Raw genomic sequence first — 15,548 nt, forward strand, 5'->3', positions numbered from 1 at the left:
ATCATCTATCGAACTGTGCTGCGAGCTTAGCGAGAAATTCGTTTATGTTGCCGTGGTAAACCGAAGATATAGTCGATGAAGAGAATCGATCAACGAGGATAGGTCCTTTTCAAATGTTAAGCGAGAATCATTATTTAAAAAAAAGTTTGTGTCATCCCTGCAGACATCAACATGTGTTTTTTTGTTTGACTAAATCCAAAATAAACAAAACAGTGCCGTCAAAACAGTCAACGTGAGTGCGACTGTTTTCAGCTGATTCCGTCGTATGTCTAGTTGTTGCATCTAAAATCCGGTTTTAAAATACGGTTCCCATGTAACTAGTACTACTGTTCCTCGGATTATAAAGTGATCATCATGAGTGAACAGCGCTACAGGACAAGTTTTATCCGCGATTTGGCGTTACGAGATGTTAACATCTTTGAGCAGTTGTTGCTGTTAGCTCGGAATGAACCGCAATTTACGGGTAACGTTAGTCGTTTGCAGAAACCGGCGCTGGAAGCAACGGTCTGTATGCTAGTTTTGAAATTGCAGAAAAATAGCAACGTTGCGGGACTGGAGGTGAATTGGGTTGTCGGATTGGAGAACGTTTTGGGGCTGATAGAGCAGAATCACCTGTACCTGCAGAAGGACGAGGAATGCTTGGGACTGCTGTTGAATGTTCTAGGGCTTACGGTGATGTTGGAAGAGGATATTGCGAGCTGTGCTCGAAAGGTGGAGATGTTTGTGGAAAAGTTTCAAACTGAGTACCACGAGTTGCCGTTATTCTACGAGGTATTGAGGACACTGTTGATTGTATCGTTGGAGAAGGATCAGTTACAGAAGGCTTTCCTTCAGATGGATGTATCTGAACTGGTGAGGAATCTTTATTCGGATTCGCATCAAATTCGGATGAAATCGTTGGCCTGTTTGCAACTGTTGATCTACTTTAGGTCTGATGTTATCGATGATTGGCATCGAGCAATTCAGGAAGGCGAACGGAAGATATCGGAAGAACATCGGAGCTTTATGCTTTGCCATCTGGTTGAAACGGTTGTACAGCGAAAGGATATGAAAGGATCGTTCTTAAAGATTGTAGAATCGATCGAAACGTGGAAATTAATACAATCTAATTGCGAGTCTGATGATCAGTTGGTGCGAAAGGAGGGCCTGTCTGTGATCAAAAACATTCTGGCTTACTTAAAAGAGGCAATCAAAGAAAGTATAGCAAACGATTTGTTTGAATGGACGGCGAAGGATGTAAAGAAGCTGACCGAAGCGTGGCAATGTTTTGTAACGATTTTGGAAACGTTGAACGAGTCTCAAACACATTTGATAATGCCAGCTCTGCCGTTGATTGAAAAGCTGAGTTCGCTAAGTGCGGCCTGGAAGAACTCCATTTTTAAATTGATTCTGAGGCATGAAAATCTTGCCGTTTCCGGTTGGGGGATTGATTATTTATTGGAGAAGAGTAAATTTGATGGAAATCGACAGCAGCTGGAAGTGATTTTTCTGGCTGCGTTGAACAGAACGGCAGTCTTTCAGAATTTTGATAGAATTAAACGTCTTTTGGTTGATTACTATTCGGAGGAAGGGGGAGCTAGCTTTTTGATGAATCATCTCAAGGATATCGGTTGGGGATCGGTTCCGTTTACTTGCATGTTGGAAGCGGTAGATCAACTGCTGGATTCAACGACTCATGTACCGTGCTTGCAGGAATCAGTCAACAACTTAACGGAGCAATGTCTAACAATCAAGAACATAAATCTTCGATGCTTAGCTTCTTTGCAACTATCACAGATGTTGTTGAAATTAGCACTTAGAGAGGATTTGAGTGCCCAAATTTCATTGGACCGGACTGTGTTGCAAATGAATGCGCTTTCGAAGGTTACCCAAAGGAGTTTTGCAGAGTTGGAAGATTGGAATCGAGTCCAGCAGCTCATTGATGGAAGTTGCTTCGAACGGATGTTGACCAGGGTGAAGCCTTCGGATGACAATATCATTAAAGACGTATTCGTTCCCTATATGCAGAATGACCGTACGTCGACCGAACGGCGGTTGAAGCAGACATTTGATAGGGATTTGCTATTGGCGGTCAGGTGAGAATCAGTCTAAGGAATGTGTGCGTTCAACTGAATATCGTGTTTTCTTGCAGGATCCTACATTACGGGAAACTTCCATTCGTTGAAGCAGAGCTTAAAATAAAGCTTGATAACCTGGTAAAGCACTTCAGCGAAGACTGTGAAATTAACCTCAAATCGTTGGAAATATTCAAGGAAGTCGGGAAGAACTGCCAACTTATTCCCTTGATGGAGGATATTATTCAGAAGCTGATACACATTCTCCACAGACGACTGAATAGGTTGAACTATGAAAGTCCTGCCATAGCTGTCACGGTGCAGTTGGTTCACCTCTTCTCCCGTCTGCATCGAGTGGACATGGTGGACCAGTTTTTCACCACATTCATGTTGGACGAGCTGGTAAAGACGATTCAATTACGAAACAGCGATAAGAGTTTGTACGGATCTGTATTTGCGGCTTTGAGTGATGTGTTCCTGTTCAGATTAAAATCTGACTCAGATAACGGTGCCGTCAAGAAGCAAATCATTTTGGATTATTCTAAACTAATCGACGTTGGAGATGTCCATGTTTTGTTTAACACGCTCGAAATCCTGTCGTTTATATTCGGGAAAAAGGTACAGGATTTGAATGACGATTCTGATTTTCACACCCTATCCTTGATAGTAAATCGATGCTACAAGGAGATTCTAATCTACCGGAAGTCAGATCATTTTTTGAAAGTGATGAACAAGTTCATCGCTACCCTTTTGGCTCCATGGAGTGGAGAAGCGAATTCATCTGACGAGAGTAACCGATGGTTGAAGGAAGTCGTCACCGATTACTTCACGGCTTTCTTGGAACAGGCTGTCGTAATCGGAGGTTTGGCGAATATGCTGTTCGAAAAGATGCTTCTGTTGCCAATTGAGACACTTCTAGACTGGAATGCGTTTGGGAAGCTACTGCTAAGCGGTTTACTTTTCGGAGACGGGCAGAAGCGAGAGCAGAGGTGAGTGTTGGACTATTTCTTTCATCCGATCTGCAAATGTAATCTTCTTTGTTTTTTTTTTAGAATTGAAGATGAAGCTTGCGTAGCGAGTAAGTTCTATGGCACGTAAGTAATTCTTTCAGAACGTCTACAATGTCTTTCTCACAGTAAATGTCATAATTGCAGTTCCCTTTTCAACCCACCAACCCAACTGCAATCCGATGCCCGTGTCAGAATCTTGTGTGGTTTGTTCCTCTATCGACTAGCTAAAACCAACCACCCGGATGCCACCCTCTTCCTGCTGAAACTCGAGCGAATGCTGATCGAAAAGTTCCAGCAGATAACGAAATCCAAAGAACGCTACTACGCCGATTCCCAAACCCATCGACACAAACTCCGAATCATGCAAGCGCTTTGCGTGGTCTTCAAACTGACTGGCACCAAGCCTTACTCGCTGCTGGAAATCGTCCTGTACGAAACCAACCAGCCCAACATCAACTACCTCATCGAGCTGATTCTGGCCGACTCCTCCATCGACACCCTCACCATCATCAACTCCCTCAGGAACGACAGAGTAAAGGTGTCCGGCGTGCAATCCGTGTTCGTAATCCTGTGGTTACGCTGTTGCAAAACCAACTACCTCGATGTGGAGTATATTAACTTTCTGCTGCCGTGGACGATGGCGCAGAACTTCTCTACGCGACTCTACGCCCAGATTACTATCTCAAAACTGTTGGAAAAGTTTTACGAAAAACCCAACCAAACGGGTTGCTGTCCGTTCACCAATATCTACTGTGCAATCAATAGCTACCTTAAACAGGGTAACGTCGAGAAGAACTTGGAAAAGTGCATGAAGGACTTCCGCTTCAACAGTATCTTCGACTACGACAATCTTCTGACGTTGGAAAATGTGTACCACAATATTCCCAGGGTGTCGGGAATGGCTGCAGAGGACGTGGTCGCTACGAAGATTCTCAAGGAGTGCTTTGAGGTGCTGCAGCTGGCTGAGGTCAATATGGGCGTGGCTGTTGAATTTGATGAACTGGTCAGCGAGAGGAAGGAAAATCTGTTTCTCAGTCATGGTTTCGGTGGATCGGATCACATTCAGAAGAAGATTGTACCGTTGAAGTGTTTGGAGCCGGGTTTGGAGGTGTTGACGAATTTGCCGGAGCAGCTGCGTTTGAAGAAGAAGGTATGTGCATGTGGTGGGACCTTGGGAAGCTGGTTTCTTCGGCTATGTTGTTGTAACAATCTCGTATGGAGCAATTGCTTCTTTTGGGGCAACATGGGTCACGGGGTAAGATGAGTCATCTACTTGATTTAATTATTTTTTGTTTCTCAACAGCAACAGGGTCAATGAAGCCAGAATGCATTGAATCAATACGTTTTTTGGACAAATAAATAAATGTATCGACAAGTTCTGCATCGCAAAAATTGCGGCTTCAAAGTTCTAAAAGTTATCTGAAGACAACTCTGCTGAGAAATTTTAAATCAAAAATAGAGCAAGATAACTGTTTTTTAGAGATACCCTAAGTCAATTCTCAATGCGACTTCGAATCTACCTACTGCCTCAATTAACACGGAATGGTGAATATTACCGGACGGGATTGAGCTAACAGACCCTGCATTTTTCACGTCCAAGGAAGTCGACATTGTGCTAGGCTTCTTCGAATCGGGACGAAGGATTACAATTGGCAAACATCTACCAAGCCTTACAGACTCGGTGTTCGGTAGGGTAGTTTGTGGTGGCTGTTCAACTCCTAACAATTCCCTACATTTTTTGATGGGATGCTTACCATCAGACTGTCATTGGTCGAAAGGTACAGTAGCAGCACCTCCCCTACCCGTGTCTCCTCGAAATCGTCAAGTCGACGATGATAGGAGCACATACAGTGGTAGAGGTAACAATAGCTGCAATTTCCAAACCTACGATGCCTCCCTTCAGATAACGACTTGAGTGCGGTACAATCGATAGAACTGTTTCAAACACATCGTTGGTACATGAGCAAATCGGTGATTATCTCTTTTTGCCAGTGGTGGCTGGGGAGGATACCCCTCACCATCCTTCTCCAACTGGGGAGTTTGGTAAAGAGAGATGATCAACCCGATTTGTACCTTCCTCAATGGTGTCCTTGCTCGCTTTCTACTCTCTATATACAATTCTCACACTGCCGTACTCTAACGGAACTATCAACTCTGTCATCTCCTCCTCTATCGTATAAAATGACCACTTTAAGTCTGTTATTTTAAATCAGCATCTTCAACTATGGAAAATTCCCTATAAGTCAACTGTCATTTCTCAACGTCCGAGGTCCTGGAAAAGTTGATGGCATGTTTCTGGTCGTCCGAGAGGAGGTGGAATTCACGGACGTCTATTCTCTGGAGGAGAAGTGTAGAGAATCATTTCAACGTGGAGTTCAAAAAGATCCAGATGGTTGATACACTGTTACCCTACCTAAAAACAAAGACGTTCTTCCAAACCTATGTGAGTCACGAGACACCGAATTCCGGCGTCTGCGTGGAACGAACAGCATACTGGCTTCGACACATGAAACTCCTACGAATACCACCAGCAAGTCGTCCCGCAAACGAATTCCTAACTACCGTGAAATTGAAGGCAGCTGAAAATGCGCCAACCTTCGCAGAGGAATGAAAGGCCTTAACGAAAGGGGTTCGGTATCAAGAAAGTCACCGCTGAGGTGTTTTCACCCGTTCATCTGCAAAGTAGGAGGTCGACTGAAAAAATCCGAAGAAGGGAGGTAGTTCACCGTTGCGTGAATGCTGTCGAACGAAACCGTCTACAACGGAGCAGTTTATGGCAGTCCGTTCACGAGAACAAGCGTAGACTACTTTGGCCCCGTCTACATCCGATCAGCTCTAAGACGCGCGGTCGTGAAAGCCTACGTAGCGGTGTTCATTTGCCTCTGTACCAAAGCGGTACACATGGAACTCCGATCTTTCGACGGATCGGTTTCTGCAAGCCTTGCGACGTTTCGTTTCACGGAAAGGAAAGTGCTCGGATATCTATTCCGACAACGGATTTCGTTGGTGCGCGGAAGAAACTAGCAGATCTCTACAGCTTGCTAAGAGATCGTATTCAACGTGACCGAATCACCAGCGAACTGGTTAAGGATGGAATTCAGTGGCACTTTAATCCACCAAGCGCGCCACATTTCGGAGAACTCTGGGAGGCAGCAATCCGGTCGACCAAGAACCAATTCATCAAGGTGATTGGAGAGAACCCAGCGTCATCGGAAGATTTCTCCACACCACAAACGCAGGTTGAGATGTCTTAACTCCCGTCCGTTGTCGAGCGATCCAAACGATTTGGAACCATTGATACCAGCACACTTTCTGGTCGGTTCTTCGCTGCAGGCCCTCCTAGATTTTGAACTCATCACCATCCCACCGAATCGGTTGAATCATTGCCAGTTGGTGCAACAAAATCTACAGCATTTCTGTATTATTTGTTGTTTATTAATTTATTTGATAAGGCTCAACCGAATTAACTTTACAGAGCCGAGGATTCTTGGTCACTATACAATACATCTTAAAACTATAATCAAAAGGTACAACACAATAAACACTTTATCTTCCGCTATCCAAAAAGCCTCCTCCATCAGAACTAGAGCCGCTCCCAGTAGTTTCATTGTATGGCAAATTGTTGTACGCCAACGAGGGTCAGAGCGCGTCCATTGCAGCAATGGACGCAAAACGTGGTCAGCACTCACACACTCATCACGAAACGGTTGCTTTCCAAAGTCGACGACGCATCGACCGAAAGAACTGCTGATGAAGAACAATGAGGAGGACCACACAATGGTTGCTGCCGAAAAAACAGACAATCGAGTAGCACACATCGAGAGTGGCCTGCTTTTGTCGACAGCCGAGTGAACACTGATTTCTGTATTAGGTGGCGCCGAGAATACCTGAGTCAGCTGCAAGCTAGGACCACGCGATGGAAATCAGCAGTTCCCGTTGAAGTAGGCAAGCTCGCCGTCATTAAAGACGATAACCTTCCTTCCAAGCGCTGGAAAATGGCAAGAATCGTTGCTGTACACCCGGGTGAAGACATCGTAGTTAGAGTCGTGACCCTGAAGAACTCAAACGTCTGGTGGAGAAAATTTGCATTTTGCCACTTCCAAACAGCCAAGAGGAAAACCAAACTAATGTAACCTTTTCGTACATACCTGCTCCTATACTCTACGCATAGTCCCATCTTTCTGAAGAGGATTTTAGAAAATTTCGTTCAGAAATTTTTCGAATTTCTGGGTGGCTGAGGATGTCAGAAAACTAACGATTTAAAATTGGCTCACTACTTGACTAGCCTATTGGTCCCAAGGAATTCGATTAAGTACCCCATTCTAGTCGAAATTCTAGTACTACACTATGTTTGTTTTGATTCGCTATGAAAGTTTGACAGATAGCATGAGGGGTTCGTGGATTTTCCTATGTTTCGAAGGTGTAGTATAAAGGTGCGATGAGAATATTTGAACTTCCTTAATGAGATTGAATTCTCCTTCACAATGTCTGATTGGTTGAAGTGTAAAAGCCATCAGTTATTTAAAGAGGGTGTACTGTCCATGCGGGTCATTCTCCATTCTGACGCTGAAAAGGTAGCATCTAATTCGAAAGCAGGAATAATGTCCAACCGACCGAACGACGGTACCAAGGCAACCCGGCCGAACCAGCAAATCAACCAGCAACTGCAACCAACCGACCCAACGACGAGCAAGCGAGCCCCCTCCTTCTCCTGGAAGTGAGAGTCCCCTAGCGAGCCCTCTGTCAACGGTAACCAAGGCAAGCACCGAGTACCGATCAGCAACACCAGCAGCCTACTACGATCGAGAACTTGGCACGGAAAGCTCTCTTATTTGAATAAGTATGCACATCCAGCCAAATCTAGAGCAGGATGATGCCCAGTTACGACAATGGCGCAGTCGGTGACTATGTCGAATCTTCTATCAAGAGGTGAGCTTAGGAATTGTGAGAAATCATGAGATGATATGAAATAAGCAGATATCAAAGGTATATTTCAATAAGAAAGGTGAAATATATACTTGAACTCTTATGGAAAAGGAAGAGTTCAATAATTTCAGTATGAATGGACTCTTATAAAAAGGGAAGAGTTGAAGTTGAATAATATTCCAATTGAAAAGATGGGAATATTAAGGAAACTCCGATGGAAATGGCGGATGTTTTTTTAATAGATAGAATAAGCTTGTTTCATATTCCTCTTCGAATCTTTGTGAGGATCCATCGGGTTAATCCTGGATTGACACCGATTTGGAAAGTTCCTCTTCGTTCCTTCGGATTCTTACTGTAATTTGCTAGGAAGTCGATTTGGACCAATTTTTAACTTCTTAAAGCTTATGAAAAAAAGGTCAGGTATCCAAGCCATTAAGGAAAATTATTATAATTTTACAGAAAATCCAAACGAAAGGTTACGGAAAAGCTAAAGGACGAATTATCAAAAATGAAGGAAGAATTGGAAAGAACGCGGATGGAGAAGGAAAAGCTGAGCCGAACCTTGGAGACTATGGGTCATGACGATGACGAATTCTGCGTGAGGAACAGATAAGCGGGAACGAGTCACTGCTCATGACGATGAATAGCATGTCACTAAGTACAGGGTGCGTGACGAATTTTTGCAGTAAATTTCAAATAGTAATTTCTCATGCTTGTGCATCATGATTTAGATATATTTGGCAGCACTGGATAGCTTATACTGTTAGGTAAACAAACAATGCGTAAACGTAAAGATGTCGAAATAAGAGAGCAAACTGTCAGCCGTTGTCGCTTTGCTGCGCGCCGGAGTATGCATGAAAGAAATAATTCGGTCGGTAAATGTGTCTGAAAGAACAGTGTATAATATTAAAAAAGGCTTGGGAAAGTGATAAGACGGAGCACCTGCTCATACTGCTAATAAAGCACAGAAATGGCATACGGAAAATATTTAGTAAATTTGGGAGGAAGAAATTTGGCCCCCAAGCAGTCCCGATATCAATCCGTTGGATTATTTTGTATAGGGCGTCGTCCAACGGGATACCAATAGAACCCCTCACACCACACTTAAGTCGCTAAAAGCTAAAATCAAGGCAGTGATGACATCTATGGATCGAAACATTTTAAAACGTGCATACTGCAGTTTCCGGAAGCGTCTAACTATAGTCGTCGAAAGGGAAAGCAATTTTTTTGAATAAATTTACTTACAACTTCCATAATATGGCTTTTGCGCCGTTTTCAAATGTTAGCACTGATATGTTGCGAAAGAAAATAAATCGCACAAAATTCATTGCTAGAATAACTAACTGGTGTATTTTTTCTCAAATATGCCATTTACTGCAAAAAATCGTCATGCACCCTTAGTCTCAATATCCCTGAGTGCACACCAGCAGCAGGCAAAGCGGATCTCAACAAACGAGCATACGATCACTGGAAAAACGTTCTGAGCGCATCAATGAACCTCATCCACGCTGTCGATGAATCAACCAGGATTGATCTGTTTCGTATCAAAGCGGGACCACTGCTACTCGATTTGCTTGACGGTAATTCGACTTAGCCAGGAATGCCGGATCAAAAACAGCTCCCTTATTCGAACGCAATAGTAAGACTGGACGGTTACTTTGGCTCTAGAGCATACATTTTGTCGCAACGTAGTAAGCTGTCGAATATGGTACAAAGAAGCGGCGAGTCGAACATTGACTACGTGAAAAGGGTTGCAGCGGATTCTAAGCTATGTAACTACAAATTTGAAGAGGAATTTGAAGCCATTTCACGAACGGTGACGAGAGGATCGACAGACAGCCGTATCAGAACCCTAGCTTACCGGGTTCTTACCGATGGAGGAAGTCTCAATGATTTGATTGACCAAGTACGCATCCGTGAAGTGGAACTCGAGAATGAGGACGATTACCGCAGACTACACCAGCAGCAGTCCGCCATGGTGGCAGCAGTATCTCGTCAGCCAACTGAATAGAGCCAACGTCGCCGCGGTCAGTTCCAGCCTTTCAGAGGATACAGCAATTGCCGTGGTAGAGGAACTTTCGGTCGCGGTCCAGTAAGCAACCAGAGACAAACTGAATCGTGCTGGAGATACTTAAGCGCGTACCACTCTCCTGGAGATTGCTTCCAGCATGCTCAATCAAGGTGAAGCAGGAGCCCCAGAAACGACGCTGGATGGGAGAAGACACTGAGCCTTCGATTAGCCTGGGACCGAAGATAGTACCAGAGCTGAGCCAAAAAGTTGAGCACGTTTCTTCGGGACCTTCTGGTCTTAGAGTTAACTATATGCTAAATATAACCCTTAATAATTATCATCATCGCTGTTACAGCTGATCTGCAGTCAACTAAGCGAATAGACTTCAAGTCGAGATGCGTCTATTGTCCACACGTAATGGATACCAGCGATCATCGTCATATAGGCAAAGAGGTAACTCTAAGACCAGAAGGTCCCGAAGAAACGTGCTCAACTTTTTGGCTCAGCTCTGGTACTATCTTCGGTCCCAAGCTAATCGATGCACCCCTAGAAACATAGGAAAATCCACGAACCCCTCAAACTTTCATAGCGAATCAAAACAAACATAGTGTAGTGCTAGAATTTCGACTAGAATGGGGAAAAGTTATCGTTGTTTTTCTACAAGAGGGCATTTTACCCCAGGGGTGCATTATAGGCTGTTCTCCCCTACCTACGGTTGCTGGGCTGGAGCATCGAGAGCAGCAGATGGGATGATCAAACGACGAGTGTATTGTCACGCTAATGTAAAATTCTCGTTTGGTGACGGTCGAAGCGCGCCGCTCATAAGCGCGCTGCAACCCCGCCCATAAGGATTATATCGAAGACAACATATCAAGAAGACTGGCAACTTTGCCTGAATCCGAGCGACAGACACAGTAGCGTTGCGCTCGAGTGAAAGTAGAAGCAACGCATAGGGGAAACGCACCAGTATTGGTCATGTTCCTATTTTGGCCATCTTTTGACGATATTACACGTTGTTAACCATTTTAAGATGTTCAGTAGCGTTCAGTTTGTTGGTACAAATCATACTCATCGGTGTACATAAACATTTCGACCACAAAATGCACGAATATTGTAATTTAATCGGTTTTCTGAACTGTGGCCAAAATAAGAACCTATGGCCAATGCACCAGGCACTTCCTCTTGAAAAATGAGCAAATACATAAACCTTTATTCTGATGATGGAGCCTTTGCTATCCAATTCGTTCGGAGCATTTACCTTTGAGCGGCAGATGCCATTGTGCCTGTCTCATACAGGTCGTTTGAGAAAATGGAAGAGTAGCCAGTCTTCTTGATATGTTGTCTTCGATTATATACAGGTGTGTAGCTTAGATAATATATTATGCCAGCGGCTTGAGGAGCGAATCCGGGATAAAGAGCCGCCATGTGTTAAATCAATGGGCGCAGTCGTACTGCCATAAACAGAAAACAGATGGTATTATCCCCAGGCTTGATGGAGCCTCGCTCGCGAGTTTGAAATGAGCCGATCGTAGCATTTTTCTGAAGAGTACAATGCCTACTGTCATATCATTCCACTGAGCTTCAGAGCTTGTGAACGAAGGAGGATAAAATAAGAGTGAGGTTTGCAGCCATTCATGTTCATATTTTCTATCACACGCTCTTACTCTCACTCTGAGTCAACTCTGAGCTTATTGCGTCGAACAAAAAAGTCATCCGGAGTCTCGAAAAGCGCACCTCACGACAAATCTTGACTAACATTTGAAAAAGGCGTAACTCTAAAATGAGCATATCGAGAAAATCGCTTCCGAATTTTGATGACCTAAAAATTAATCCTATTTCACGACTTTCCATGTAATCTATGATCATGCATCACTAAAAACTCAAAAAAAGTTTTCTTTGTCGTGAAATTGAGAATAAAACATCATACGCCCTGAGTATTTCTTACATGTTGTTACCCCCGGATCTCCCATCCTTTGGACTGCCAACACTGGTGATACGCCGTAGAAATATACCCTCGGGATTTTTTGTTTGTTGTTCCGCCTTGGTTCTTCGTTCGCAAATTTTGTGAGAGTGGATTACCACCGACAAACCGATACGACACTTAATTCTGACTTATGCCCGAAAATCGTAAACGGCTGATTTAAATGTGGAGTGATCCGAACTGCCAAAACCATAGGATTTTTTGATCTAGATAAAAATAATTTGTCTAGAATAAATCAGACACGAACGAATTCATAACTTTTGCATGCGGGTTCATGGCTTAGCTAAATATTTCCCGCGAACACGGAGCCAGATGTCAGTAGTGTGCTTTGGTTGTTCGTTGTTTACACGTGAAATATCAATCGGATGCATTTCAAATGAATCGGGCGTGACTAGATACTACAGAATCAGTACGTTTTGCATATTAAAATAGTATAATTCGTAGTTCTAATGCAAGGCGTAACAACCAGATGCATCATAGAGTTGAAAATTGGAAATATGCCATGTATTGTCTGTTGCAGTGGTGACTGGATTTTTGGGAATATTTTGAGTCGCACTTTGATGGTACGCTGACGAAAAACAACGAACTTTTTGGTTATTTCACGCCTAGAACGCTATTGAGTTTAACACATTTGGAAACAAAAAAGGTGTACCATTTGAATTTAAACACGTCTCAAAATCATTTTCAATCTAATTCATACTTGGAAAACCATATATTTTTTCACAAATAAGTAATTTAGAATTGTTTGCAAAATTGCAAATATTTTGCAAAATTATTTTTACATGTGTTTCGAGTAGAATGCAATGAGAGTGAAAAAAACGTGTTTTGTGACTCGAACAGACAATCAAAAGCCAATGTTTTTGTATTCACTTCGGATAAGCATAACTGTCACTTTGACAACTCTATCTGTCATACGCATGGCCCGCACTTATTTCATCCCCGCACTTTCAAAGTGCGGAGTCCAGTAAGGTGCAAAATGCGCAATAAAAGGAAACGTTTTTGATGATTTGAAATGATATTATCTTCTGCTTTTTCGTGTTTATCGAGTAGTTTGTGAACTGTTCTCTCTATAAGTGGCAAAATATGGTTTGTTTATATTTTGGAGTTACGCCCTTTTCAAATATTACTCTAGAAATCATCCTCTCGCTGAAATTCACTCTCCTTCTCTCCCGAGTAGTTTTTGTTTACTTCTTCCGTACACCGAAAATAGTTTTCATGTAGCTTCCATTGGAAAGGCACATAATTTTCATCCATAATCAAAATTAATGGAGTTCATCTGAATTTCACATAGCATTTATGCGATCACATTAATTTAATATGATTTTTTATATGAATGTCATCGGCCTCATATTATTCATGTGATTTTGTGATGGGATTTGCAGCTATAGCTGTATATATGGTATTACAAGAAAGCTACACGGCGAATGAGAACGACTCAAATTTAAGTTTAGTTCACTCATAATCGCCAAAAGTGCAAGAACTCAGCGATGAGTTAATTTGCCTCATGTTTTCCAGGTTTTTCCAGGATGTTCCAGGGAAAAATTCCTGAATTTGAGAAAAGTAAAGATTGGATTCACTCAGTCTATTGGTACTAGTCCGAGACTGAATAAAATTTTCGTCAATTTCCTCATTTTCCGGCAGATTTTTTTAGGTTTTCCACAGGAAACCATGAGACAAATTTTATTCATCGCTGAGTTCCTGCACTTTTGGCGATTATGAGTGAACTAAACTCAAATTTGAGTCGTTCTCATTCGCCGTGTATGTGAAATTCACATGGTTTTCATCTATAAGATATGCGATAAATTTTTTGAGTGTATTCCTGCCGCCACTCACTCGAGGTGAGGGCTGGCTAAACTCGCAGAACAAGAGTGTTGTAAAATCTCCAGTGAGTTTGAGGAGTTTCAGCAAGCCTGATTTTCCCATTTTGAGAAATTATGCTGCCACACACAATACAAAGGGCCGCCCACATTGAATCCGTTTGCGTTGCGTTGACGTAAATTTGACAGTTAGACAATAGATTTAGTTGTCACTTTGCCGCAAAGCGTCACATCCCGATGTAATGTGGGTGGCCCTTAACTGTTCGATGCTATGCTGAACCGAACGGACGGACAGTGCGAGAGGGAGATATAATTTACGCTGCCACGGGTCAAGCGATGACCAGATCGGGAGACGAGAGATCAGTTGGTTTCGGTAGCCGTTTAGAACGATGGTACTTTCATTGGGGATGCAGAATTTAAATTTGTTAGTATAAGTTGATGCTGTGTGAAATTGTTTAATGTTTTAATAAATGTAGTTTTTGTAAACTGTGTTTTAGCACAACCCGTGTGTTAATAAGTGTCCCATTTGGGAGAATTACCACCGGAAGAAGAAGGAAACTACCTCACTACCACAAACACAATATAAGTAACCGGTAATGAAACAACCGGCCCCAAGCAGTGCCCCACCTTGATACCGACCACCCTAATGGATAATTTCTGTTTTCTCGTAAATTCTTAGGATAACATCGAAGGTTTGATAATCGTCGCCAGTTTGGTCAACCGACCACCCAATCTTGGTGGCTTGGCGCGAAGTAGCGAAATTTTCGCCGTGAAGCAGTACGTTGTTAACTCGCTGAAGGATTTGGAAAACAAGGAATTTCAGGCGTTGAGGTAAACTCTGACGACATACATACTTTTTATGCTTCATATCATTGTTCATATATCGATAGCATGACGGCGGAGAAGTGGCTGAACGTGGCGGAACTGAAATCCTTCCAAATCGTCGACTACCTGTTGCAGATGAAGGCCAAAGGTTATTCCATTGTTGGAGCGGAACAGACGACGGGCAGCCGGCCTATTCAGAAGATTACATTTCCCAAGCGGTCAATTCTGGTGCTGGGGTGAGTTATTGGAATTTTTTTTTTGATGAATTTGATTGCCTAATAGGTGGATTCGTTGTTGTTGCAGACACGAGAAGGAGGGCCTTCCGGCGCACATTATCTCCCATCTGGATATCATTGCGGAGATTCCACAGTTTGGGGTGGTTCGTTCGTTGAACGTTCACGTTACCGGTGCTATTTTTATGTGGGAGTATGCCAAGCAGCATCACGTGGTGGATTGTTGATTGAGAACATAACAAATAAACATAGGAATAAGTTTTGCTGTTGTCAGATTTGTCATCATTGGAAACAAATTCGATTAGGATTAATTACGAATGGAAACTTCTTTCGGAGAGAAACGGTAGACTATAAAATCAACATTCCAAGATTCATCGATCTTTATTGGTATTCACACACGTTTTTCCACAATCCATCCACATAAATACAAACACAATGAGTGTACCATGCTCCAGTATTCTTCAAACGTTTCCCGAAGTACTGTGAGGGGAGTAGTTAGATTAAGATTAAACCCATCTTCCATTCATCTATCTCGAATCCGGTTGCAACCGGACTTCTATGTCCACTTGTATCCTATCGTGCTGAATTGTTTTCAATCTACTGTCATACGGTTTGCTTTGAAAGCATTTAATTTTTCAATTTATATCGCTTTATGACTCTTTTCTCGTCCTCCATCTCGTGTGTCTAATCC

The 15,548-nt window shown here is 42.8% G+C and overlaps 1 protein-coding gene across 1 annotated transcript; it reads left to right on the top strand.

Annotated features, from left to right (window-relative positions):
• The first annotated feature begins 243 nt into the window (after positions 1-243).
• Positions 244-15,090, top strand: LOC135711153 (probable methyltransferase TARBP1). Its single transcript, XM_065233894.1, has 7 exons — positions 244-2,075; positions 2,132-3,043; positions 3,107-3,148; positions 3,209-4,214; positions 14,479-14,630; positions 14,690-14,860; positions 14,928-15,090. Exons 1-7 carry the CDS (start codon positions 355-357, stop codon positions 15,082-15,084), a joined length of 4,161 nt encoding a protein of 1,386 aa, XP_065089966.1. The 5' UTR covers positions 244-354; the 3' UTR covers positions 15,085-15,090.
• The last annotated feature ends 458 nt before the right edge of the window (positions 15,091-15,548 follow it).

Source organism: Ochlerotatus camptorhynchus, unplaced genomic scaffold, assembly GCF_037179485.1.
Source record: "Ochlerotatus camptorhynchus isolate MF236.1 unplaced genomic scaffold, CSIRO-AGI_Acam_v1.1 ptg000423l, whole genome shotgun sequence".
Lineage (NCBI taxonomy): Eukaryota > Metazoa > Arthropoda > Insecta > Diptera > Culicidae > Ochlerotatus > Ochlerotatus camptorhynchus.